This window comes from Pteropus medius, unplaced genomic scaffold (assembly GCF_902729225.1).
Source record: "Pteropus medius unplaced genomic scaffold, Ma_sr-lr_union100, whole genome shotgun sequence".
NCBI classification, from domain to species: Eukaryota; Metazoa; Chordata; class Mammalia; order Chiroptera; family Pteropodidae; genus Pteropus; species Pteropus medius.
Genome location: NW_024349797.1, coordinates 16,685,329 through 16,713,080, shown reverse-complemented (window position 1 = coordinate 16,713,080; position 27,752 = coordinate 16,685,329). Strand labels below are relative to the sequence as shown.

General features: G+C 53.7%; 1 protein-coding gene across 8 annotated transcripts in view; it reads left to right on the top strand.

Moving 5' to 3' along the window:
* Nucleotides 1-1,637: 1,637 nt before the first annotated feature.
* The window catches only part of ASB2 (ankyrin repeat and SOCS box containing 2), a 38,791-nt gene continuing 12,676 nt past the window's right edge, over nt 1,638-27,752 (top strand). For 2 of the 8 annotated variants that reach the window (XM_039884089.1, XM_039884087.1), the window contains exons 1-6: nt 1,638-1,935; nt 11,786-12,064; nt 19,631-19,729; nt 22,950-23,116; nt 23,895-24,050; nt 26,120-26,365. In XM_039884089.1, coding sequence (XP_039740023.1) covers nt 11,859-12,064; nt 19,631-19,729; nt 22,950-23,116; nt 23,895-24,050; nt 26,120-26,365 — 874 coding nt within the window. In that variant the 5' untranslated portion in view covers nt 1,638-1,935; nt 11,786-11,858. Of the gene's footprint in view, nt 1,936-11,785; nt 12,065-18,138; nt 18,361-18,650; nt 19,369-19,630; nt 19,730-19,818; nt 21,029-22,949; nt 23,117-23,894; nt 24,051-26,119; nt 26,366-27,752 lie in introns of those variants that run through there. The other 6 variants (XM_039884088.1, XM_039884090.1, XM_039884091.1 and 3 more) reach the window with 6 other exon arrangements.

Here is a 27,752-nt window from a genome sequence, read left to right as displayed (position 1 = left end):
CAGAGGGACGCGTGCCCTGCCTTCACCAGGGAGCCCGTGGAAGTGGCAGGACCCCCTAGCCGCACTCCACAGAGTCCACTAGAACTTCCTACTGCTGAGGGAAATCTCAAACAGGAAGGAGGACAGGCCCTCTCTGCCCGTCATGGCACGTGGTGTGGGGAGGCCTAGTGTGAGCTAACCTTGATGAGGGGGTGTGGGGGGACTGCCCCAGCTGTGGCGATACACCACCTATCCACCTGTCCTGTCCTCCCATTCCCAGAGCCAGGTCAGTCCTCCGGAAACTTGCTTGACCCTGGAGAGCCCTGCGTTCCCTGAGATTTATTTTCAGGTGGAATATTCCATGTGAATCTAAAGGCATCCTGAATTCTCCTGAGTTTGAGTTGATAAGAAATCATAAATCCAATATCCTGTCATAAATCCAATATCTGCCAAGGGTAACGGCCCTTTAAAATTAAAATGGTTTTCCATAGAAAGAAATGGACCAAGCGTACATTTCCAGCCCACCCACTCTGTGGCCTGAGATCTGGATGCATATGTGGGTGTCTGAGCACCTGGAGCACTTGATGCGCCCTCCCAGATGCTGGGTGCACGTATGTGTTGCCACCGACACTGACATTTTGTGCCATTCGATCTATTACAGAAACAGTAGATACTCTTTCCTAGCTCTGGAGGAAGGGCTCCCTTCCACGGTGTGCCTCTGCCCAGGAGCACTTCCATCTTTGTGTGTGGAGTGGATAGTGATGGTGTGCGTTGATAGATTGATAATTCGATGAATTGATGAATTGATAACGTTGTTATTGATATTGTGTGTCCTCCTGTCATTTGTTCTTCCTGCCCCATCCCACAGCATCCAGCAGGTGGATCCCCGGTAGCTCCAAATGTCAGGCTCTGCCACCTGCTACACGCCCAGTGTTTTCTGCAAAGGCCGTTTACACTGAAGACCTTCATCCGTCTCTCCCTCTCTCTTTCCTCCGCTCATCCGGCCCATCTCCCTTCCTGTCTTCTTGCCTTCCCTCCTTTCCTGGAGCCAGCTCTCCATCTCCCTTCTTCTTCTCTCGTTCCCGTCTTACCGGTCTCCCTTCTTCCTTTTATCTTTCTTCCCTCCATGCTCCTCTCCCCGTTACTTCCTTCCCCGCCCTCTTCCCTCACCACTCTCTCTCCCCGCTCCAGTTTTCCTCCAGTGCCCGGTGCCTTTCTCTCCTCTAGGCTCCTCTCTCTTTCACTACATTTTCTCTCCCCCTTTGCATCTCTCGGATCATCACGGTTTTTCCCTTTGTCTTCCTGGCTTTCCCCATTTTTTTCTTCTCTACGTTTACGCCTTAGTCTCACACGTCTTCCTTTTCCTTCTTTCTCTCCAACATCTTTTTCCAATGCTCCCCTTTTCTCTTCATTCTCTTCCCTCTCCTCATCTCTCCCACGCTGTCTTCCCCCCTGGCTCTTGTCTCTTCATCTCACGGTCCTGCCTCTCCGTTCTCTCGTCCTGTCTCTGTGTCTTACCCTCTGCCTCTCTCTCCCCTCTTGCTTCCTCCTGGGTCGCTCCAGAAACATACCCATATATGGCCTCCGTGTCAAGGATCACAAGTGATGACGTCACGTGAGGGCCAACGCTCCGAGATGCTCTCTGAAGTGAGGTTCCTAACCGAGGCACCCTGGAGGAGCTAAAGGCAGGACCACAGCTTCCTCTGTGCAATCTCCAAACAGGAAATCTGAGATCCGTAGCACCTTATAGTTTGGCATGCCATCCCTGGTCATGCGATGGGCCCGAAATAAACTCCCTGCTTCAGAGGAGAGCGTTTTCGGAGCTGCCAGGCAGAGCAGCCAGAAGCTCAGGGCCAGGGCAGAAGGACGCTCAGGGAGCATGTGCTGAATTAAGACACTCTCAAGAAAATCTTTTTTATTGCCCCCGAATGATCCCCTTGTTTCAGAGCCTAACAGGTAATGCATGCTTTCAACTTTCTCATACAGACCTGAGATGACAGTGTTTGGCTGGCTGCCACTTACCACCGCGGTGCTTATTCAGAATCTCTTCTAGTCAGACTCCTTTCTTATGCCTCTCTCTCTCTCCTGTTCTCTCGAATCATAAAACATGCTTGTGACTTTCATTTCAGATTCGGGGGACATAGAATCAGCCGTTTGCATGTACTTATCCATTCTCCTGGAGGACTCTTGCTCAGAATGTCACTCTGCTGTGCACTTCTAAATATGGAAACGCAAAAGGGATTATCAATGATGCTATTGTTGGTTGGCAGGCCTTGGGCAATATGTGTCAGACAAAATGACTTTCTGAAATGCTTTTAGGTTGGGTGAATAGATATTTTCCTGCATGGGGGTGTCGATTCCATGTGACATTTATGAAGGACCTACATATGCCCAGTATTGTGGGGGTGAGAGCAACCGAGTTGCCATGGGCTGTGCCTGCAATGACTTGGGGTTTAGGAGAGGAAATAGAAGCTGGTAACAAAACTAGGGGTCGACGTAAAGAATGAGAAATGTTATGGGGGAATACAGAGATACAAGAAGACCGTGTGTGCGTGCGTGTGTGTGTGTGCGCGCGCGCAAGCATGAGGACACATTTAAGAAGGAGATGGCCTTTGATAGGGTGAATGGGATGTCATCAGGCAGGGGGGCAGGGAAAGGGACCTCCAGGGGGAGGGGCAGCTTGGCAAAGGCAGACAAGCCAAGGTGTGTCTGTGTATTGGTAGGAAGTACAGTGTGGCCGTGGCCAAGGGCCATGAAGGTGAGAAGTTGGGGTGACGCTGGGAGGGGGAACAGAGGCAGACGCAGCTCTTACCAGGCCAAGCAAGACGATGGAATGTATTCTGATGGGTTCTGAGCAGAGGTGGGAAGTGGGAGCAGGAGGGATCTGCCTTCAGGAAACCAGGGGAATGGACCAGAATGAGGAGGCAGGGAGGCGGTGACTCTCAGGAGGACAGGTAAATGACGGAGACCGGAGGCTGGGTAGGAGCCAAGCACTCATGGGACAGAGAAGTGGCCTCACTGAAGGGAAAGCTCACGTGTGAGTCAGGGGCTTGAGGGGGTTCACAGGGGCCCAGGCAGAGCCAGCCTGGGGCCAGCACAGCAGCCACAGCCCTAACATCTGCCATTACAGGCCTGGGGCAGCGCACAGTGAGGCAGTCAGTGGCAGATGCTCCAGTCACTTCCAAAACAGTTGGATGAGTCCCGACAGCTGGTGGCAGTCCTGTTTACAGCACAGCCTCCTCGAGGAGCTGGCAGCAGCCTCCACCTGGCATAATTCTAGTTTGCATCATCCGTTCTTGCACAAACAGGCCAAGCCATGAGTGCCTCATGGGAGAGGGGGCATCCTCTTCCCACTCCCTGGGGCAAGGGCCCCATATCATCCACCCCCACGGTGACCTTACAGTGGATAATAACAAAATCGATGTCCATGAGCATTCACTGACACTGTGAGCCAGGCACTGGACCCAGTGCTTGTGGCGACTTCTCTCATCGACTCTTCTCGAGGACATCGTGAGTTAGAGATGATGGTTACTCCCATTTCCCAGATGTGGAAACTGAGGTTCCGAGAGATTAAGGGTCTTTCCTAAAGCCAGACAACTGGGACATGTTGAAGCTGGGACTCCAATCCTGGCCATTTGGTCTACTGGCCTCCGGTGCCCACATTCAAAGCCACAGCCTCCTACAGCCTCCCAGGGGACTGACACAGCAGTAAACAGACCTGTCTCTGGCACGGTCAGGGCATCATAAGATGCCCGTATATCATAGACAGGCTGGATAGCTCTGAGACACACAAAAATATCTCTGGACCCGCCCGATGTTCTTCCAGTTCTGAGCTGCAGAGGGTCCGGCTGTCTGGAGGCGACAGCTGTCACAGGGCTGGTTTGTGTCTTTACTTCTCATCCTTAGCCCCTTCTTTCAGATTAATTAATGACCAGGAATATAAACGAAGTCGTTAAGAGCTTCTTCGTGGCTGAGGGAAACGTTCTGAAGAGAAAGTGATGAGGGGAAAGTAAAGTGACTCCTAAACTGCCTGGATTTTCCAAAGAAAAGGACACAGAAGAGAGGGGTGGAGAAAGAGGGAGGAAGGAAAGCAAAGAGAGAAGAAAAAGATTTAAATAAAGGTTGGAAAGGGAAAGAGAAAGAAACAGAAAGGAGATTTTGCTGATTTTGCTGATTTTGGTGTGATCTCGATTAAAAGATTTGCAGCCAGCCCTGCTGTTGGCCCAGGTGAGCAAGTAGCTTGGGGTGTGAGAAGGGGGCTTGGGAGGGCACCCCTGTCCCTCTGGACCCTTCCCACTCTGCAGCCTGGAGCTAGAGCTTCTAGAACCTTCTGCTACCCAGGGAGGGGCCAAGGTGACATTCCCTGTTCTCCTGGCGCCCAGAAGAGGGCTGGGCAAGGCTGCACTTGGGCTTCAGATGGGCAAGGGGACAGCATTGTTGGAAGGGCAAACCCCATCTCTCCTCGTCCTCACCCCACGCTGTTGGCACAGATGGCAGAGTCTGGCTCCGGCTGATTCCTGGGCAGGAATTGGGTCAGGGGCTTGGAATGCTGTGTCCAGACCTGCATGTAGCTGAGCCCCACTGATGGGTCTGGCTACAGCAGGAGAAGGACAGGGAGATGGGCCAGGAAGGGCGTGGGAAGGGGTAGCTGTGCTAGGGTCATCCTGGGGGCCTCAAAGAAGTGCTGGCCCCCTGCAGGGCCAGAAGGGAGAGAAGAGCCCTCCACTTGGAAGGCTGAGGTGAAGGTGACCCACAGGGCTGTGGATGCAATAGTTTGGGGACCAAATAAAATGAAAACTTGACATTCATTGACGCTTTTCTAGCTGGTACTCACGGCACTTCTGTTCTGGTTGGAGTCATGGTCTCTCCTCCTGCCCTGACCCCTCATACACTGGGCACAGAGTGTCCCCGTCCTGGGGCATGGTATGTGGGAGCAGAGCCTGGCCGTCACACCTACCGGGGTGACCTTGGGCCAGTCACACCCCGCCTCTGAGTCTCAGCTTCCTCTCTGGCCAGTGGGGAGAAGAGCTTGCATTGTGGGGTCAGCTGAGGCCTGCAGCCCTGAGCAGACCCCCTGGTAACATCCAGCAACCCTGGCCCAAGCTCAGAAGCCTAAAGTCCCGGCGCCTGAGGGAAGCCGGAGCTTGTAACCAGCATCAAAGTCTGGGATTAGTGATGTTGGGAGGGGCTTTTTAGAATCTTTAGAGTCTGGACAAAAGGCTTAAATTAAACTCCCAGCAGCTGTGAGGCCCTGGACACAAGCAGCCAGAGGCCTGCCAGCACCGCCCCATTGCAAAGGCCCACCCTGGGGCTTTGACCTGGGACCCTCTGGTGGGGTCAAGCGAGGTGGCCTGGGTTCCACTCTCCCTTCTCCCCAAGGCTGGCTCACCCCTTAACCAGAGCAGAAACTTCCAGAGTAACTAATTCCTGGCCACAACCCAAATATTCACTGTCAGAGGCTCTGATGTAAAGAGTGGCAGGCAGGCCTGGTCACAACCCGCTCTGCCCAGGTCGGGGCCTCAGTCTCCCCACCTGGGCAAGGGGTGGACCCTTGCCCCCAGGGATGGAGAAGGTCAAACGGTGCAGCACATGAAAGTGGCCAGGAAACAGGGCAGGGACCACAAGTACCCGCTGTTTTTATGGTTGAGGCTTTAAAGCAATAGGACCCACGAAGGCGTGAGAACCCTTTAATGGTTCGCTGCCACGAGCCCTCCAGCTGGAGGTGTTTCCTCAGGTTTCTTAGGACCCCTTTGGATCCCAGGGGTACAGCAGATCAGAAAGATAAGTTTCCACATAAACTCACTGGGCATTGCAAGGAGCGGGGTAGAGTACCCTGCGGGGCAAGGAGCAGCCCCGGGCAAGTCCCCATTTCCTCAGGTGGCCCCAGGCTGGTTCGAGCAGGCAGTTATGAGGCCTGCCGCAGGCTAAGGGTCGTGTGATGTTTGTGATGTTTGGGAGACCCTGAAACTTTGAGGATAGATTATTATATGCATGTGTACACGTGCGTAATATACATACACTCATATGTAGTCTTTCCGAGCACTATCTCCCCGGGGCTTTACTCAGACCTTACAAAACACCTGGAAGCTGCTGCTAGTCCCACGAAGGAGGGCTGGGCATGACGTCAGGACACGCAGCTTCTCGTCTCTTCCTTGTCGCTTGCTCCCTGGTGTGCCTCCATTTCCTCATCTCTAGAATGGGAGCAATACCTTTATCCCAGATTGATCACATGGCTCGAACTAACAACGGAAGTGAGAGCATGAATTACCCGCAAGGGGAGGCTGTGGTTCTTCGAGCACTCGTAGTCCTGTCTGCAGGTCTGAGCTAGCGCTGTGCCTGGGAGCTACGCTGAACAGTCCACACTCACACCTAAAAGGTACAAGGGGACCCTAAGTGAAATAGTTACATAGCCCTTACTAAGAGCTCGGCGCTGTTAAATGAACTAAGTGCTCACTTAACATCCACTACCTCGCTGGTTGGTGGTCACCTTGTATGTAAATTCAAGCCCTGGAGCAGAGGGGACCGAGCTGTAGGTCCTTGCAGGTCATGTCAGCAGCAACGGAGGAGGCAGCCAGAGGGGTCTCGGGGAGTGCAGGGTCTGGAAGTGGCAGGCAACTCCAGGCTGCCCTGGGCCGGCTTTGGGAGGGCGTAGAGACCTCATTCCTAACCGTGAGCAGGGCTCTGCAGGGTCCTGCGGGCTGCCCAGGGCGAGCGGGAGACTGACAGCAACATCTTGCATCCTGACCACAGCTCTCAGAGGAGGCTGGCTTGCTGTCGCCTCCACTCTCGCTCTTTGTAAGTGGAGGAGAGTGTGAGAGAATCAAACTCTCTCTGAAGGGGTCTCCTAGGAAACGGCCAGCTGGGAATGAGTTCCAAGTGGGCAGCGTCTAAGCAGGAACAGGTCAGACCAGAGAATCACAGCATCTTGGGAGCCACGGAATATCAGCAGGGGGTCACGGGCCACGGGCTGGGTGCCGAGTGCCCTGCTCTGCGTTTACAAACCTTACCGTGTTTCACCTGACAACCCCCCAGGGCCATACGCTCTTATTATCTCCATTTCACAGATGGGCAGAGTGAGGCACAGAAGGCCAGAGTAACCTACTTTCCATGGCACGGCCAGTAGGTGGCAGAACCAGTGGGGAACCCAGGCAGTCAGACACCAGCGGCCACGCTATCTATGACGCTCAGTAATCTTCTCAATGACAGCTGTGCTTCCAAGGTTTGACCCTATCATTCATTCACCTGTCCATCCAGCATGTATTAAACATCTGCTGTGTACCTTGGGTCATGTCCTGCGGCTATGCCGTAAATGCGACAGTCCTGCTCATCAGAAGTTTCCCTACTCTATGGGGAGGTAGGCCCAGAGCAGACAGTTAAAGCAACAGAATGTGAGGGGTGCCCCTGGAGGCAGCTCAGGACGCCCCAGCCATCCAGTCAGGGGGGCTTCCTGGTGGAGGAGATGCATGAACTGTGTCTGTGAGGGTGACTAGCCAGGCATGGAGGCAGGGAAGAGAAGGAAAGGGGAGGCAAGGCAAGGGACAGTAGATGAGCAGTGATACTGGCTCCATCTGCAAACCGTCCGAGGACGGGGCGTGGCTTGGCAGGGTCACACTCCTGACCCAAGTCCTTGGCTGAGGGGGAGCTTGGTGCGCTGGAGGATGGCTGCCGGTCCCCTCCCTGTCCCCCTGCCCTCCCAGCCTTGTCTCCCTCCCCCAGTTTTTTTTTGATAAGACATCCAGGGAGTCATTTCTCCCACTGTAGCCCCCCAGCCAGCCACAGAGACCTCGCCTCATCCACTGGCGCCAGACCCCACTGCCAGCTCCCCGGTGAGCCTGGATTTCTGGGGAGGGGAAGGAAGGACCACTCCTTCAAATGCCATTATTTAGTCCTCGCCGCAGCCCTGCAGGGGGCCGTGTGTCTCCGCCCATTTCTCAGATGCGAGAGCCGAGGCCCCACTTAGAGGAGCGCTGTTCCGAGCACTTTGCTCATCACGGCCACCGTTATCCCCATTTTACAGATGCCGCCTGGGAGGGGCGGGGTCTCCCCTGGAGCCCCTGTCGGGGTGCTGCAAGGGAGGCGAAAGAGGAGCCCCTGGAGGCCCCAGTCTCGCCTGCTCCCACCTGCCGGAGCTCCGCTCCTCCTGCAGGCCTGGGCTGGGCGAGGCCCTCCACGCTCCCGCTTTCCCTGGGAAAGGCTATTTTTCGTTCCAGTCGGCCTCCCGGAGGGCCCCTTGAGACTGCTGGCCTCTCTCCAGGTTCAGGCCTAGAACTTGGCCCAGCTCCCAGGCAGAGGCTGCAGAAATCAAGCCGTGCAGCATGAAGATGGGGGAAACTGAGGCCAAAAGAGGGGCAGGCCATCGCCCAGGATCTCTACCCCCCAACCCACCCTCACCTTGCCCTGACATAGCTGCTCCTATTAGGCCCATTTTACAGGTGGAAAAATTGAGATTCTAAGAGGTCGCACAGCTAATAACTGGCAAAGGTGATTTGAAAGTGTCACGCTGACCCTACAGGCTGTTCCCTCCTGCCCCCTCATGCTAAGGCTGAACTGCCCCACCTGCCCCTGGGGAGAGGTCTCCAGAGTCCCTGGCAGGCATCCCCAGCCTATCGTTGCATAGGCCTAGTGATGGGGAGCCCCCTCCCAAAGTGGCTTGGTATCGCACGAGGCCCAGCACTAAGCCTGTGCACACTCGAACCCTTTCGATTCTACTACCGACCCCAAATAACAGCACTTACTAGATTCTAAAGATGGGCAACTTACTCAAGGACCCTCAAAACTGGGGATCTCAGTGGGGAAAGCGAGAGATGGGGTAGGGGGGTTCTCCTTCTCAATGGCAGAGACCCTCTCCCTTCAGCTTCCTTCAAAATCAGCCCCCCACCTTGCCCATCTGCGTGGGCCGAGAACGAGAACCTGATGCAGTGCCCACCACACAGGTGCAGACCGGGTGGCCGGGCGGGGTGAGGACGGCACTATTAACCCCGCCTGCTCAGGTCTCACGTGTGCGCCCGCCACTTGGATCGGTGTTCCTGGAGTCCCAGAAGGAGCGCTGGATTTGAGTTAGGAAGCCTGGCCTCCGAATCCCAACTTTCCAGCTCTGTCTTCCTGCCAACCCTTCCCTCCCCTCCCTGAACCTCAACTGCTTCATCTGTGAAATGGGAACAAGTCCTTGTGGAAGGAGCAGAGGTGTTTGAAAATTAATAAGTTAATTCAACAAAAAACTTCTTCCCTTCTAGGGCTACTGTCAGGGCAATAGCATGAAGTCATTGACAAATAGAAAAGGCTCTGGATACCATCAGACCCATGGGGGAGGGTCTGTGAGTCTAGAAGGGGCTGCAGGAGATCGGCTGTCCCATCGCCTAGGCATCTTGTCAGGGAAGGGTGCCATAGCTGCGTGCTGTGCATAAGCCTCTGATGAGTCCGCGCCAGGCTGCAGGGCCAAGAGCTGCCTTGGGGTGAAGGACTGGAGGGGTCCCCGTCGACTTCTTGCTTTACCCCTTACAAGCTTCCCACATTGTATCGCTACTACGACAGGATGAAGCGGTTTGTCTCATTCTCGTTTTTACTGATAAAGGAACTGAGGCCCGGAAAAGGGAAGTGAGTCGGTCACACAGCTAGGAAGTTGCAGAACTGAAACCAGACCTTAAGGTCCCTGATGTCCATATCTAAGATGCTTCCACTCCCGCCTGGGTCCCTACTTCCCCATGGACCACGCTCATCTCGATACCTTCTAGCCCAAACCCTCCTTTTGTACTAAGAAAACTGAGGTCCAGAGAGGGACAGGGACTTGGCTGAGGTCACACAGCACCAGCATCTATAGTGCCCCCAAAAGTAACCACTATTCTGACTTCTATCACCACAGTTTTGCCTTTTCTTGAACTTTATATAAGTTGGATCACGTATCGATGTTCTTCGTTATCTGACTTCTTTTGCTCACTGTGGTTTGTGAGATTCATTCCGTTGTATGGAGCAGTAGTTTGTCTGCTTCGTCGGTGCGTATTATCCATCACATGAATATTCATGAATGTAGTAATCCGTTTGAAGGTTGATAGACACGTGGGGAGTTTCCAGTTGGTTTTATTACGAATAGCACAGCACCGCTGTGAATATTCTTGAACTTGTCTTTCGGTGACCATATGTACATACTTGTCTTGGGCATAGAGCTAGCAGGACATGGGTATGTTCGACATTAGCAAATGCCATTGGTTTTCCGAAGCGTTTTCATGGCTTGGCACTCCTACCGAAGGCGGTGAGCCTTCCGGTTGCTCCACATCCTTCCCAACGCTTGCTATGTCCCATCTTTTTCACTTAAGGCATTGTGATGGATGTAAACGGTATTGCATTGGGGTCTTAATTTTAATTTCCCCCAAACGCTCAGGAAGGTAAGCACTCTTACCTTTGGTTATTGGCTATTTATACATATTCTTTGTGAAGTGCCCAGCCTAGTCTTTTAGGTATGGGTTAACTAGAGCCACCAGAATACTGCAGAGCAAAGTACCCAGAATAAGCATTTCTTCTCATGCTCTGAGGCTGCAGGCCCCGATGGGCACCGCTCCTGTGTGCAGGTTGGGCTCAGGATGCCCCCAGGTAGGTTCCCACTCTGGGGCCCAGTTAAAGGGCAGTGGCTCCAGGAAAAAGTCCTAGTAATGGCAGAAGAGCAAGCCCCAGTACACAAGCACCTGTCAACATTCATTGGCCAGAGGAAGTCCGTGGCCAAGTACAACCTCAGGAGAGAGAAGGCGGGGGCGGGGGATACTCTGCCTCCAGGGAGAGGAGTGAATATTTGCCAAACAAACCAAACTATAGCACTGCTATTTGGGTAGTTTTTAAAAGACCGCATGTGATTCTAATGGTCAGCCAGAGCTATAAACCATTGACCTACGGTCACCCTGCACATCAGCTAGTGAAAATGAAAATCAGACTCAGCTGATTTTACTTCATTTCTTAAAAGCAGTTGACTCAACCAAAGTCCATTTCTCTTTCAGGCTTTTGTTTTTTGTTTTTTCTTTTTTAAGTGAGTCCCTGAAATTAACACAGCAAATTATTTTAATGATTGATTTTAACTAGATCATGAGATCTTAAGTAACGGGCCTGTGTCTGATTCATCTCTAATATTCTCAGCCCTAGTACAATGCAGAGAAATGGAGAAATGCTGGGACGGGTTGTCAGATAATTGGAAGGAAAGTGTAAGAGTTGTGTGAGTTCCATGAGGGCAGGGGGTTTTCGTCCATCGAAATCATTGTTATATCACAAGTGCCTGAAGCAGAATGGCTCTCAACAAATAATTTCTCAGTTAATGATGCGTGCGTACATGTATAGATAGGCTGTCTGGAAAGGAAAGATGAATGGTTGGTTAGATAGACAGATGTACAGAAAGATGGATAAATGACTAAGTCGGTGGACGGATCAGAGGGTGAATGATGGAGAGAGGGGTGAACGTTGGATGATTGAATAGATAGATGGGTGGATGGATAGGAACATGCATGACTGGATGACTGGGTGATTAAATGGATAAATGGATGGATAAGTGGACAGATGAGAGGATGGATGGATAAACGAGTGAGTGGGTGGACAGGTGGATGCATGAGAGGGTGAATAAAGGAACAGATGGGTGGGTGGGTGGATGAATGGCTGTATAGGTGAGTGGAAGGATGGATGTGTAGATGAATGAGTGGGTGGATCATATGACAAAATGAATGGATAAAAACTGATTGAGCGATCGCCAGAAAAAGGCACAGCCTCCCATGTGGGTGAACATAGCTATTTTGCAAAACTGTTAGTGACCCGGGTGGTTTTTGTCTCCTCACAGGGTTTTCTGATTTGCTATTTCATCCTCCCCACTGAGTGTCTCTTCTGGAGGCCAGGGCGAGCGGTGGAAAAGGATGGCCACAGACATCAGCGCTCGGGGCGGACAGCGTGCCATTGGCCACGAGGAGTACAGCCTGTACAGCAGCATGAGCGAGGATGAGCTGGTCCAGATGGCCATTGAGCAGAGCCTGGCTGACAAGACGCGGGGGCCAACCACTGCTGAGGCCACCGTGTCCACATGCACCAACCGCCAACCTGCCCATTTCTACCCATGGACCAGGTGAGTGAGGAGAGGCCACCTGGGGCATCCATAAGGTGCAGATCCCAAACACTATTAATCCAAAACCAAATCATCCTGGTCTCTAGGATGCACTCTAACACCCTAATGACTTACATTTGTTGTCTAAACGCATTGAGCTCCGATGGTGCCAAGTACTGCGGTAGGTACTGTAAGGTCTTTGCCTCACTTAATCCTCTTAAGGATCTTTGAGGAAGCTCTGTGCTGTATTCCCATTTTGCAGATGAGGAAACTGAAGCTCAGAGCTGAATAACTAGTTCAAGGTCACACAGAGGGTAGATGGTGTTGCAGAAATCGGAACTCTGGTTCCAAAGCCCATGGCGTGGCCTTGCACCTCTGGCTTTCTGTTTGAATGCAGTGAAACACGTTCTGAGCCCGGTCAGAGCCTCCAGCCCTGTCTATGCAGCCTCCCCAGGAAAACGCGTCTGAGATGCCAATGACATCTGCCCACAGGGCCATGTGCTTCCTTGTTCCGGCTTCCCCGTCCCAGCATGGCCTCGTCCTCTCAGCAGCCGGACTGTCTAGAGCAGCACCATGTCACACCAATAGAAATGTGATATGAACCACAATTGCAATTCCATATATGCCATATTGAACGTCCTAATAGCCACGTTAAAAAGTAAAGAGACACAGGTGAGATTGATTTATGTCTAAAACAGTATCATTTCCACACGTCATCAACATAAAAATTACGAAAGAGACGTTTACATTCTTTTTTTCACATCACGTCTTCGGAATCCGGTGTGTATTTTGCACTCACGGGACATCTCAGTTCAGGCTGGCCAGATCATAAGGGCCCGCTAGCCGGATGTGGCCAGTGACACCTTGCAGGACCGTACAGATCTAGAGGACAGCTTCTTTGTAGGAAATGGGAGCCAGAAATGTAATGAAGCATTGAGTCTTAAAATGGCTTTAGAAAAGAAATACCCACATTTAAAAAGCGCTTTAGCTTGTCACCGAGTGCCATCGAGTGTGTATTTGGAGTGAGGTGGCAGGGGGTGGAGATTGCCGTAACGATTGTGTCAGTGTTATCTTGGGTCATAGGCCTCAAGCTTCATTGTCTCCAGCAGCCAGCTGACTTTCTGTGTGACCTTGGGCAAGTCTCTTTACCTTTCTGAACCAAAGGTTTCTTTTCTAATAATAATAGCAACAACAGCAGCTATAATAAACAGAATTTTCCGAAGTCCAGCCCCAGCTGACGGGGATGAAGGCAAGTGATGGTGTGTCTCAGCCTGTCCCCTGATGAAATCAAGTGACTTTGACCCTTGCTGAGGCTGAAGCACCTCTGGGCAAAGGCCCAGGATGTGTGTCACCAAGGAGTCCCTTCTAAAGGGAAAGGCAGGTAGCACTGGGCAGCTGGGAGGAGTACGAAGACTCCAGGTCACTGAGCTGGCCCTGAGGACATCTTATTCTGAGACCCAATCTGAAAAACAGAAGCCCAGAGCCAAGGACTCATGGTGACCTGTGCTCCAGGAGGCCCTGGTTCCTGTTCTGGCCTGTTTGGCCTGCATCAGGCCACAGGTTCCTCTTCCTGAGGAGAGGATCAGATAGAAGAGCATCCTGCCTCCCATTGGCCCTTCGGCACCAGCCGGGACATCCATGGGGCATGTGCAGCCTTCTCCCCTGTGCGGGAGTCCTGAGGACACTTAAAAACTTTAGAACTGAGCAGGCCCCTGAAGTCCAGCCCCGACCTCCTCCCTCCCCTAGTGTGTAAGGAAACGGACCCACTGTGGGCGGGCGTGAACATTTATCCAGCCCCCTGAGACGAAAGCTCTCAAGGAGAAGTGAAATGACTTACCCAAGGTCACGTGGACCTCACCTAAGAGCACAAGTACGTGGCGGGGAGGAGTCAGCCTGCATCTTCTCACTCTTGATGGGACCCAAAAGCTTTCAGGTTTAGTTCTGCCTTTTGTCTCTGAAAGGAGGCTGGGCTCAGGCCGTGCAGGGGAAGGAAATGCCATTAATGTGCTTCTAATGTCATTCTCTTCCCCTTCCCCTACATATATTGTGCCTCCCTTGTGCCTGGCACACAGCCTCCCACTGGGTCCTTACAAAGCCACACAAGCTAGATATTTCTGTGCCCATTTTACACGTGGCAAAACAAGCACACAGAAGGGCCAGGAACTGACCCAAAGCCTGTCCTGCTCTGAAGGCCGGACCCTTAACCAGCTCTGCTGATTCTGCAAAGACCTCTTTCTGTGTCCTCTCTCACCTCCACCTCGGAATGGGGTATGGGGCTCATTACATCTGCCTCCATCCATGGAGATTCAGGGGCCCCAAAGACAGGAGACATGCGGGCCTGTGCTCACACGCCCAGCATAGCATCACAGTAAGTCAGGACACGATGGAGTCCTTGTTCACTTTTAACCCTGAAAATCAGTTGCCATCCAAGTAGACCCAGATCGGGTATAGGAAGAAGACATCTCACATGTCCCCAGGGACTCCACATGGCTGGCTCCTCCTCATCCTTCAGGTCTCAGATCAAATGTCACCTCCTCGGCAAATCCTGTCTGACCATCCTCCCAGGTCAAGTAGGTGGCCCCTTCTTACACCTTCTCTTGGCTGTTTCCTTCAAGACCCTAACTACGATTTATAATTTCTGCTTCCGCCATACACCTGTGAACTCCTGAGGGCAGGGGCTTCACCTCCGTCCTGTGGAGCCCTGTGCCCGGCACACGGTGCCCGGCCCTTGGCAAGCCCTGTCTGTGAGCGAGTGATGGGTGGATAAAGCATGAATGAATCAAGAGACAGCAGAGTGGAGTGGAAGGAGAAATGGGTTTGGAGGTTCGAATCCTTCCTCTGGCTGTGTGACCTTAGGCAAATTATTTAACCTTTCTGAGCCCCAACAGCCTCATCCCTAAAATGGCAATAACCAACTTGCCAGCCCACCTTGCAGCGTGCTTACGAGAGCAAGTCTGATAGGGTGGGTGTCAGCGCTTCCCCACATCCTGCCGCCTGACTGACCCCCTGCCTCTGGCCTGAGTACCCCAGCCCCACCTCATGACTGCCATTCCATGTGTCACCTCGGAAGGCATTATCTGGCGTCCTGAGAGTGTCCCCAACTATCCTGTGTGACTTTCTTGGGGACAAGGAACAGATATCGTTCACTTTTATATCCTCGGTGCCTGGCAAAGAGCCTGGATCATTGTAGGTGCCCAGTGAATGTTTTGGGGCAAATAAATACACTTTGACAGCAATAAAATTCTTGAGGCATGTAAATTGTTGTCATTATCTTGGGACCAAAATGGCAACCGCGGACATAAAGGTCAGCCGAGTCTTTTGGATTCGAAAACTGACAGCCAGCTCAGCAGCCCAGAGAAAATGTAACGCTCCCTTTTAGAGCCATTTTCCAATCGGCTTCTCTCCCACCGCAACGTAAGAAATGAAGTCTGAACGTGTGTGAGGACCGTCCGCCATGCCTTGGCCCACTGAGGGCTCCCCGAAAGGCAGACCCTACTTCTCGTCCCATGGAGAAGTAGGGTTCGTGCACTCATGAAACAGGGAGACCGAGGTGACTGTGATACACCAGCCAGCGCGGGTCCAGGAAGCTGGCTCTTTACAGTCTTTGAACTTCTGCATTTTATTTAAAGTTACGTTTCTAAGAAGACAAAGGGGAAAGCGTGAAGCAGGAACTTGCTTGGGCTGATATGTACACAGTTATAAACAACTCGAGTCGGGCCACCCACACTTGCTGTGTGTTTCCAATGTGCCAGGTGCCCTCGTGGCACCTGGATCTGAATCAGGCCTGGTCCCTGCCCTCCCCAAGTCTGCAGTCTAGTGATGGTAAAGGCACAGAGGTACATAATGACTCAACAAGAAGGGTGCAGCAAAGGGGCTTGCCTCGGTTTCAGAGGGACACAGAAGGGTCTGTGCACTTTAGGCAAGGAGGTGGGCTTTGCAGGATGAATAGGAGTTCGCCAAGCAGGCTAGAGGAAGCAAGCCACTTTGAGCCTGTTTCCTCAACTGCAAAAGGGAGCCAATTACATCTCCTTCACAAAGTGAACTAGAGGATGAAATGAGATGCTCTGTGCCATGCGCCTTTCACAAGGCCTGGCACACAGCAAGCACTCCGCAGAAACTTGGCTACGGGAAGGCAGAAGTTGCTGCAGCTGGAATTCCCATCCTCCTCTATGGACGATTCCTCTTGGGCCAGCTCAGAAAGGATGGATTGGCCAGTGGGTGGGGGAGAAACGAACTCCCCAGAGAGCTGCAGGAATGGGGGCAGAGGTGGCTATGCCACCTGAGCTGTCCCTCTCTCTGCCCCTGAGGGCAGGTGGCTGGTTCCCCAGGGGTCTCGAGTCTTGGCATGCAGCCATACAGCTCCGAGGTTGCCGCGTGTAACATTTTCCTTCAGAGGCTTTTCTTTGTTTGTTTCATGCGTTCGAATGTATCAGGTGCCAACTGCGTGCCAGGCAGTGCACTCACGACGCCTGTGTTTGACATAGGGTTGGTGTAAGGACCAGAAGAGAGAACGAAGACAGGTTCCCAGCCCGGCGGTGGGCATTACATTCGTTAGCGTCCCCACCCCCACCCATTAAGATGCCTGTGTGCCACCCGCCTTCAGCTGGGTCCTGCCCAAGTGAACCCCCTCCCTGGGGCTGGCCCAAGTCTCTTATTAACTCAGACAGGGCTCACTGAGAAGTTAGCGGTCATTGTCATCCCAGCCTCACTCTCCACTCTCGCTGACCAGTGTCTAAAGCCAGGACAGGGTCATGGGAGCCGGGTGACAGTGCTGCGCTTTTGACCCCTGACCTGCCCGCCCACATGAAGGATGGGGCCCAACCTGGGCCTCTTCCAGGGCATGACCTGTGCCCACATCCCGCCAGGTTCTTCTCGCTGCCGCCGATGACTCAGCCCAGGTGGTTTTTCTTCACGGGAAGTCCCCTGTTCTGGGCCTGCGGGGAAGTAGGGCTTGCAGCACGGAACCGAGTCAGGGGCCTGGCTCCCCCTCTGGCTTGAGACTCACAGCTCAGCAGCTCTGAGCACTCACCCTGCCTCCCTGTGACACCAAGTTAACCACCAACGAGTCTTCCTGCCCTCCTTCCAGCCCCTTCCTCTCAGTTCTGCGGGTCTCACGTGTCCTTGCTGGCCCCCAGACATCTCGAGAATCAACAGAAAGAAGCGCCCCATCGCTCTGCATCCCCAGGCCCTAGCCCAGGGCACGGGCCGAGCAGGAGCTGGGACACTCTTGTTGAATAAAACTCAGTTCGTCTGTTTCCTCCTCTGCAAAGTGGGAGCAGTGCATCCCTGCCCCCATCCTGGCGGTGGGGAGGGGGGACGTGAGGCACAATCACAGGGGATGTCACATCAGCATCTTGCTGCCACCCTCCCCAGCCTCGCTGTCTCATTGTTGCTGTTATGATTATTATGCCATCAGAGAGAGGGCCTGGTTTTGGGGTGGTGTGTGGATTTCCACCAGTGCTTACTTACTACCTTGCTAAAAACACTAACCTTGCGAGGGAAGAGGTTTGGGTTTGTTTTTTCTGACCCGAACGTGTCGGATCGTCACGCGTTGTCTGTTCTTACTTTATTGCTGTATGCATGCTTCGAACAGTAGAGCCACACGCGAGAACGGCGAACCCACTGCTTGTCTTCTACACATCTTTGCAGTTAACAGAACACGGTCATGGGCTTTGGAGCTTAGGAACCTGCCATAAAATTCAGGTGCTATTTAAAAAATGGGAGGCCACACAGGGGCCAGTTTTGAGGGTGGCCGAGACCCCGGGATCAGCTGGGGAGAGCAGCCTGTCTAGCGCTCTCTCCTTCCCAGGGCCAAGGGCAAGCACAGATACTAATACTGAACCCGGGGGCTTTCGGGGCCAGGGGACAGGAGCCCTGGTGGGACCGGGCTGTGCACTTCCTTCCCAGGATGTGGTCTCTTAGCTCTGCTTGACACACTGAGTTTCCACAGCGAGTTCATGTCAGCAAAGGCCCCGCGTCTAAACAGCAGCGAAGAACCCCCTGGTCTGATCCTCCCTCCTCATCGTGCAAAGGGGGAAACGGAGGCACAAAGAGGGGCAGGACTAACAAAGCCACAGGGCCGGGCAGTGAGGAGGCCCTGGAGCCGGAGGGAGGACAAAGAGGCGGGGAAGACCAGGCCCCTGGAGGACGGAGCACCGTGCCGGTGGCTGCTCCGCTCGCCAGCCGTGTCTGGAGTGACGCTGGTGCCCACCTCCAGGGTTAACAAATGAGGACTAATGAATGACCCGCCCAAGGGGCTCGACCAGTGGGTGCCCAGGAGAAAGCAGGTAGTGACAAGTTGAAGGAAGCGAAGGAAGGTAGGAGGGTGATGAGGGTGATGAAGGGGGCCGGCCCGGAGCCCCCCGAGATGGGCTGACGCTGCCGAGTCGGGTGTCCTTCCTCCTCTCTCTGCCCCTGCCCCTCCCCATGCCCTGGCCCCCCTGAGAGTACCCACAAAGCCTGCTGCTTCTGGCCTGTCCTGGAGAATGTGGTCCTTCTCAGGGTCACCATTCCAGCACCTCTGTGCCCCACGGGGTGCTGGCCACCAGCAGTAATGTCCTCCCCAGTCCCACAAGGTGCCACCCCCGAGGGCGGCAGGAGACCAGTTGGGCCGCTGGGGTGCCCAGGGCACCAGGGCCTGACCTGTTGGAAGCAGGGCTGGTGTGGGCCACACGTCCCATTCTCAATTCACGGAGTGGCCGCCACACCTCCTGTCACCCCTGCCATCGTCAAAAGACCCTAATGAGGTGGGGAAACTGAGGCTCAGAGAGGCAGAATAATGATGGAATTAATGGCGGACACGTGTCCAGAACCCCTGTGCCTGGCCCTTGGTTAGGCACTTTACATCCTTCACTCTCTCCGGCCTCATCAGCCCTCTGAGATTGGGGTGTTCCAGGGACGAAACCCCAGAGAGTTTCAACCTGTCCAGGGTCACACAGCCAGGAAGTGCCAGAGCATAGAGCTGGACCCCAGAGGTCTGACTCCGGGCCTGGCCTGGATGACCTTTCTGAGCATCTTTTTGCTGTAACCTTTGTACTCTTTACTGCTGACCCTGGGACACACGCCCCACTAATGAAGAGCCAGCAAGGTGGAGGTGGGGGCACAGACCCTGCTAGGCTTTCTCGCTTTGCTCCCCTGTCCCCCACCCCTACGAAGCTCTTGTCCATCCCTGTTAGGGTCCGGCCTGGCCAGCCCTGAGGCTGAGCTCCTTTCATCCGAGGACCTGCCGCTGACACTCCTCACATCCTCCAGGGCGAAGAATGTCACCTTGCTTCATATCTGCCTCCTGCGTGGTTGGCTGGGGAGGGGGGACCGCAGGAGCGAGGGTGAGGTTAACCTCACTGTTGTCTTATATGGTCATTTAAATCTCCCAGGGCTTCCTCCGAGGGCCAAAAATAATCCGAGGCACAGCAGCTGTGTCCAGCACACAGAGAGGACCCGGCCATCTGCTTTGGTTCAGTGCCCTGCGTCCGTCTGTCAGTCTCTCCCCCTTGCTCTCCCTCCATCCTCGTTCCTGCCTCTGGCCATGACCCGCTTCTCATATGCAGAGTATTTTTCCCTCTTTCATTCCTGCCCTGCACCCTCCAGATCCAGAGCGCCTCCAGAGAACCCGGCGGCCTCGGCTCCCATGGGTCTGTTCCAAGGGGTCATGCAGAAATACAACCGAAACAAGACCTCCCAGCCTGCGTAAGTGACCCCCCGCCCGACCCAGAGACCATCCAAGCTCAGGCTCCCAACCGGTGGGGGTGTGGGTGTGAGTGGGGGTGGGATGCGGGCCCACAGCCCCAGGGGAGAGGGGCAGTCTGGAGGGACCTCCCAGGCACACCTCTTCCAGGTGTGTCTCCTGGGACCTAGCCGCTCCTGCTGAGCTGGGCTTGGTGGTCACAGACTGTCTTCAAGCAACTACCAGCCGGGCTGCAATTTTGATTAACCCCTCGATGACCCCAGAATGGGCTTTGTGTGCTGGAGTGGCCCCGTGGGGTTCCAAATCTGGAGACTCAGCACGAGAGACTGAGGAGACAGCCCTAGGATGGCAGAGGCTGAGAGGAGCTCAGCGCTGAATGATGAGTCAGCCATCCCCTCTGTTTGTCTCAGGTTCCCCCGGCCCCCTGCCATGGCCACACTTGCTTTGTTTTGTTGCCTTTATCTAAGTGTCAGGTGCTAAAATCCAGAAACAATTCGAGCTACAGGAGGGCTCTGTTTGCCTGGTACCAGGGTGCTAGGTTAGGTGTGTCCTTGAGAAATAGCTCTGTACCGTTTGCCTCTCTGCTTCCCATATTAACCCCAGAAGCAGCTAGGAGCAAAAGAGGGGCTCCATCGCTGGAACCCCCCTTTTCTCATTCATTTATGTTACAGCGAGGAGAGGAGGCAGCTGGCTGACGTTTTGTCTCTCCTTCCTGACCCTTTTCAAACTCTGCCGCCCTCACTTCCTTGGTGCCGCGGGCGGGATTTTGACTGTGTGGAGAGGGAAGACCCAGATTCTGGTCTCGGCGCTGCTGCCGCTTCCCGTGTGACTGCTCATGAGTCGCTGTGTCTCCCTGAGTCTCCCTTCTCTGTGAGAGAGGTTGGAGAGGACAGAGTGGCCTCCAGGGTCCTGTCCAGCTCTTTAGTCTCCGATGGCCTGACACCCCAGCGGCCACCCCCACACCCAGGGCGGGGACTTTGGCTGAGCTCATAGAGAAGCCATCAGTGGGTGTGCCTGAGCACTCCGGAGTCCTTGCACCACAGCTGGATGAGACCCAAGCTGGGCAGCGGGTCCTGAGCGTGTCTTCATGACACTGCACACTCTCCAAGGCCACAGGGACAGACAGCCAGCCCACCTCCCTTCCACTTCAGCTGGAATCCCGCAGGAGACTTTCCAGGGAGACAAGACACATACCCCCCCGGGACTTTTCCTGACACCAATGAAGGCTGCTCTGGCTTCTCATAAGAAGAACTCATCAAAGTGTCAGTGATGGCGTTGATGGGGACTTCAGGGCTTATCTGGTCAGTTACCCGGCATCCTTGCTGGGTCTGTAACTTCTCCGGCATCTGTGCTGTGAAGCTATTGAAAACTGGAGAGGCAGAGTCGGGAGGAAGTGCCGCTCACGCAGGAGGAAGCGGTGGGAGGGTAAAGAGGCTGGCCCTGTAGACCCTCAGGGCCTATCCCGGCCCCTGACAGGCGCGCGGTCCCTGTCTCTCTTATCCATGTGCGAAATGGGACCATTTGTGCAGAATGTTCCCCAGGACTGGATCTGGGAGTCACAGCAGTCGTGGTCCTCACTGACCCTCTCAGAATGGCAGAAGGGAGCTCAGTGAATGCATGCATGGATGAATGAATGAATGAATGAATGAATGAGCAAATGAGTGGATTTAAAGAGTCAAGCAAAGAAGTTATCGTTTGTATTTGCCCTGAATTCTTTTTGACATACCAAAGTTTTAGATTGTGAAGGCTTCAAATTTATTAATCCTTCAAGTATTTAAAGTCTTTCAGCAGCTAAAAGTTCTGGGGGTGAGGATAAGAGTCGGGAGCAAGGCGGGGAGTCGGAAAGGCCCCAGAGAGATGCTCACTGGAAAGGATCCTCCTCTGAGGGGTCTGTATCTTCCTCTCAGAGCTGCTCAAAGAGCAAACAGGCCCCCGACGTAGAGGTGCACGGTCAGGGCTGGAGCGCTGTGCTCAGGGCTGGAGCGCTGTGCTCAGGGAAGGTGTTCAATTATCACTGTCACCTTCATAGGCCAGTATGTCCCTCAAATGCTCTAGGGAGGCCATTGCAAAGAATATTTTGAACAAGATATAAATAAAATTGGGCTCAGGTTTCCACTCCTTTGGAGGCTGGCACTGCACGCCTGAATCCTCTTGGTGGCAGTGGTCTTGCTGTAACATTAGACGCAGCCACTGGAAACCGCAGAGACAGAAGGGTCCCCTAATTCTCTTTCAACCACTAAGGAGCTCTGTCTAAAAGAGACCCTTGGTTTCCACCTGTGGAAGGGGCTTGCCGTGTGTCAACTCGTTTCTCACAGAGCCTCCCTACGCAGCACAGGGCTTGGAGGTCAAAGGCTCGGAAAGGCCCTAGGGTGCTCCCAGGGAGATCGAACGCCGCACAGCTTAGTCCAGACCCCCCACGCTTAGCTTCATAGGCCAGTATGTCCCGCAGATGCTCTAGGGAGGCCGTGGCAAAGCATATTTTGAACAAGATATAAGTAAAATTCCTGAAGAAACAGGCAGAATTCGGAGAGGGAAGAAGCCGTCTCTGTTGGAAATAGAGGGGATGGAGTGAATGGTCATTGGGGTTCCAGGCTCTGAGTCCCTCCCGCCTGCCCTCTCTACTCCTTTTTCCTTCTTTCCATCCTCGCATCCTTCATGTCCTCCTTCCTTCCTTTATTGTTTTCTTTGGTTCTCTTTCTCTTTCCCCTTTTCTTTCATGCAGCAAATATTTACTAAGCAGCTCTTACGAACCAGTCACTGAGCTGGGCCCTGGGGTAAAAGAAAGACACTGTCTCTGCCTTTTTGGAGCTCAGAGTCCAGGAGGAGAGACAGGGAGTGGTCAAATATTCGTTCAAAGACATGTAAAGACCAGCGGTTATGTGAGGGCTTATGACTGGAGACAGGGAGAAGCTGACCCGGGCAGACAGGCTGGGGAGCCTATGATGGAACTGAGAGCTGGAGGGGCCAAGGTCAGGGCCGAGGTCAAGGCTGAGTTCCCAGGGCATACCCATGTGGGTTAGGAAGGATTATTCTCCTTATTGCAGAGGACACTGGCTGCACGGGGGTTGAGCACCTGTCCCAGATCAGAGGGGACAAGCAGGGTGCAGTGATCCCCCAGCTGGCACGTCTCCTGGCCACCAGGAGGCCCTGGTTTCCCTGTGGGAGAGAGGCTGCCTGGCCCTGCCTAGTCCCTGAGGCGTGGCCTGTCCCTTTCTCTCACAGGCCCATGGACCCTGTGCTAAAGGCCATCAAGGAAGACGATGAAGAGGCGGTGAAGGCGATGATCAAGTCGGGGAGGAATCTCGCAGAGCCCAACAAGGAGGGCTGGCTGCCTCTGCACGAGGCGGCCTACTACGGCCAGCTGAGCTGCCTGAAGGCCCTGCAACGAGGTGAGGCAGCTGCTCTGGGTGCAGCCGGAGGTGGGAGCTGGACGCAAGGGCAAGGCTCCTCCCTTCTGAAGCCCCACAACAACCTGGCTGAGGGGAGCGGGGCCGGGAGAGGAGAAATGACTTGCGCCCCTCCCCCAACAACACCCTCCCCCCTCTCCAGTCTCCCCAGTCCTCTCAGGACAGGAGAGACCAGTTCCTAGAAAAGAAAGGAGGGAGAGCCGACTTCTGAGAGAGCCACTGCCAGCTTATTCCAGAATGTTCCAGGGGCTGATTTGGTGTGGAAAATACTGCAGCTGTGCCTGTGCCTGCCAAGGCTGTCCCCCACAGCTGTGGGAGCCTGGGCAAGCCATGCCTGCTCTCTGAGCCTCAGCTTCTCCCCAAGCCAGATATAGATGGGTAACACCTGCAGGCAGCATGAACCCCCAGACAGCCCACCGCACTCCATGGCAGAAACAGCTGCGTGAGACTGAGCTTCCGGTGGTGGCTGGTGGGAGTATAAGGAAAGGACAGGGCCATTCAGAGAAGGAGGAGTGTCAACCAGGGAAGGCTTCCCAGAGGCGGCGGCACCTGAGCTGGATTAGTATGATCAGGAAGCTGAAACAGCCCTGTGAAAGCTACTAAGTTCAGGGCTGAGATGATGAAGGCAGTCTGGGTGGTAAATTGAGCAGATACCACACAAGTCTGTCCTCGGCATTGGGAGGAACTCAGGACTACTTCTGTGTTAGGGAGGAGACAGGTATCTTTCTCCTTCATGAGTGTCCTGGTCTGTCTCCCACAGCATACCCGGCAACCATCGACCAGCGCACCCTGCAGGAGGAAACAGCCCTTTACCTGGCGACATGCAGGGGACACTTGGACTGCCTCCAATCCCTGCTCCAGGCTGGGGCTGAGCCTGACATCTCCAACAAGTCTCGAGAGACACCACTCTACAAAGGTGAGCCCCCTTGGTGGGCTTCCCAGAGGAAGGGTCCAGAAACTAGGAAGGCAACTGAGGGCATCGCTCCTGAGGTGCATAATCGTGCCCGCGGGGAGTCTACTTTGAAGGGACAGCCTCACTCTATGTATCACTTAGGTAGCCGAATCATTGATTAGTACACATATTCAGTCAACGTCTCCCAAGTCCTCTTGGGATGAGCATACTGTGGAGCACTGAGGGCTCAGACACGAAAAGATACCGTCCATGCCTGAGTGCTCGCCCCGTCCGGTGGGCATCGACTCATAGACAACAGCCAGCTAAGAGCAATGAAGCGCTTGATTCAAGGCATCTGGGAGCACGGGGAAGGGGACCCGACATAGGGGAAGGGGTGGCCTGAGCTGAGCCTGAACAGGATAGATTTACTGGCTGGACAGGCAGGGGAACAGCATAGGCGAAGGCAAAGAGATATGAGAGAATTTGTACCTCTGCAGTGTTTAATAAAACTCAAAATTCCTGGCTGACTCAATATATCATCCAAAGACGTTGGCTACCCTAGCAAGTGCCGAGAGTCAAAATGTGAATAATCGTCACAGCTGGCAGTTATTGAGTGCTTTCTCAATGCCAGGCACTCTCCATTTATTCACCCTCGTATCCATCTATATGTGAAGTAGGCACTGCTAGAATCCCCATTTTACAGATGAGGACCTAAGGTGCAGAGACCTGAAATGAGGCACCTGGGACCACACAGCGGGGGGCCGACCTGGGACTTAAACCCAAGGCGTGGGATGCCAGTACCTCGCTCTGAACTACTACATCACGGAGCATCTAGTTCATGCATATGCGCTCAAGCGATCGGCCTTGGGTCTTGCAAAAATGAGGGCTTTTATACTTTGAAGAACTACAGAAATCCCCAATTTCCCATGTGTCTAGCATCTAGCACCTGGAACATTCCGTAGGCAGCAGAAACTGGGTAGCCAGCTGGTAACCAAGTCCACTGCAGACCTGAGGCAGAAGTGTCTCCCAGGACTCACATGTGTCCGGCCACCACAGCCATCACCTGGGTCTTCAGCTGTCCCAGAGACAGCCCCCAGGATGCTGAGCTATTCATACTTGAACCTCGGACTCTGGTCCTGCCTGAGCTCCAACATGAGCCAAGCGCTGTGCTAGAACCTTCCATGCACTGCCTCACTCGGTACTCCCACAGCCTTATCTCTGCTTTACAGGCGAGGAAACCAAGGCGTTGAGAGGTGGGGAGCTTTACCTGGGGTCCTGTTTGAAACATTACACGAGCAGCACCCCCTTCTTCTTGCTACCCCGCTGACTGACTCAGAGAAGCTTCCAGGGGTGGTTAATTTGGACAAGTGCCCAGCCTACCTGGTGATAACTCTGGCCAGAGTCAAAAGTACATTTAGGGTCTAGAGAGAGATGAGGCATAAGGGGGAGGTTTGGGCAGGTTGAGAAAGACTTGACAAGTTGTACTCAGAAGATAAATTTTACCCCAAATTAAGTGAGTAGCCTTCGAGGAGGGGTTTTGAGCAGGAACATGACTCTGTCCTCCTCCTCCTTCTCTTCTGACCTTGGCAATGGGAAAGACTGAAGCAGAGAGACGAGTTTGGGGCACCCTGGAACATCCCAGAGAACAGAAACTCCAGACCCCATGGCCTGGGTTTGAATCCCAGGTCTGCTATTTACTATCTGTGTGACCTTGGGCAAGTCAATTAACCGCTCTGTGCCTCATCTTCCTCATCTGTGAAAGGGGATAATAACAATACATCTTTTAAGGGTAGTTGAGAGAATTAAACTAGTTAATTATATAAAGTGCTTCGAATGGATTGCCTGGCACATAACCAGGGCCATACACATGTCATCAAATATTATTGCGAGTTTAGTATTACTACTACTTTTAGTTGTATATCTCAGGTGTAATTCTGTATATCTCAGGTGTAATTCTGAACCTGAGTGCATCCCCAGTGGATATTTGTTGAGTGGATGGCTGATGAGCGCATGAGTGCACAAATGAATGAAGTCTTGGCCGATCAGGTCCTGCCAGGGGCCCTGCTGACCACCTTGCTTCTCCCTGGGCGCAGCTTGTGAACGCAAGAACGTGGAGGCCGTGCGCATTCTGGTGCAGTACAACGCAGACACCAACCATCGCTGCAACCGAGGCTGGACGGCTCTGCATGAGTCTGTTTCCCGCAATGACTTGGAGGTCATGGAGGTCCTGGTGAGCGGAGGTGCCAAGGTGGAGGCCAAGAATGCATATGGCATCACCCCCTTGTTCGTAGCTGCCCAGAGTGGGCAGCTGGAGGCACTGAGGTTCCTGGCCAAACATGGTGAGTGCTAAGGGTCCCTGCGTCATGGAGTCCCCGAAGGGCATACATCCAGGAAGGATCTCAGAGATCAACTCTAAAGGAAGGCAAGGTGTCATCTCATGACATGTTTAGGTGTCATCTCGTGGACATACTCCGATCGAGCGATAGTATCTTGCAGTGCTGTGTTGAGCATTCTGAGGCTGGGACCAGGTTCAGCGGGACATGTGTTGGGAGCCACGAGTGGGGCCTGCATTGGGCACAGATTCGGAGGAGAGTGGCACATGTGCCGCATATTTGCATTCTCTACATCCTTGTTTTGCAAATGAGGAATCTGAGGCCCCCAAAGGGGAACCGAGGTCTCTATTTTCACACAGCAAATTAGCGGTAGAGTGAGTCTCCGTCTCCTGACATCCTTTCCCACCGTGTCACATATCAGGGCCAGGAGGAACCTCAGACAACTTCTAGATCACCTCTTCCTCTGTGGGTGCTGACACCAAGGACTGGGATGGGAAAATGATTCGTTCAAAGTCACACGGCAAATTAGTGGCAGAGCTGGAATTTGAACCCAAGTCGTTGATTCCACTCTTTGCCTGTGAAAACTCTTTGTTCACTTAAAGGAACAAAATAAAATAATATGGTCTGCATTATGATGTCCCATAGCAGAAAACCCTGAGTCAGTGGCAGACATTCTTTTGGGTCAAGAGCATTATTTTCTGATCTCCCGCAAGAACACCTTTAATTTTTTTCCCCTCTCTCCATGAGAAGTGACAGCAGAGAGGCCGGAGGTAAGCCAGCCCCTGGGGCAGAGTTGGAATCATTTGTCGAGGACCATCTGTGTGCCAGACCCTGCGTGAAGCACGAACACAGACCAGGCCAGCGGGGTTTTCTCCATAGCCACATGAGGTAGTTAGTGTCTTCGTTCCATTCTGTAGATGAGGAGACTGAGGCCCAGAGATTAAATGACCGGTCACAGTCAGAGCTTCCATCTGACCCCAAACTGCACTTTCTTCCTACTTTGCCACACCACCCAGGCTTCCAGAATGGCCACCGTGGGACCTGGCTCAGAGAAGTGGCCACTTAGCATGTGCCTGAGCGGTTAGGGAAACAGACCCAAGGCACTTCCGTGAAGCCAGGGACGAAACTGGATGGAGCAGCTTGAGAACAAAGGGGCACAGGCAGGGCCCTGGGAGCCCAGGCAAGGAGGCTGGGCGATGGGCAGGGTGCTCAATGGGCAGGGACCGGCTAACCCCGAACCTCTGCCCAGCTCTCCTGCCAACACTGAGTCAGGGCTGTGTCCACCCACAAATCCAAATATTTTCCTTGTCTGAGCAGGTGGCTTTGCTGGCGGGGTCCAGGCGTCCAGGCTTCCAGGGCACCTGACTTCGCGAGCACTTGGTGTCAGAGCTGC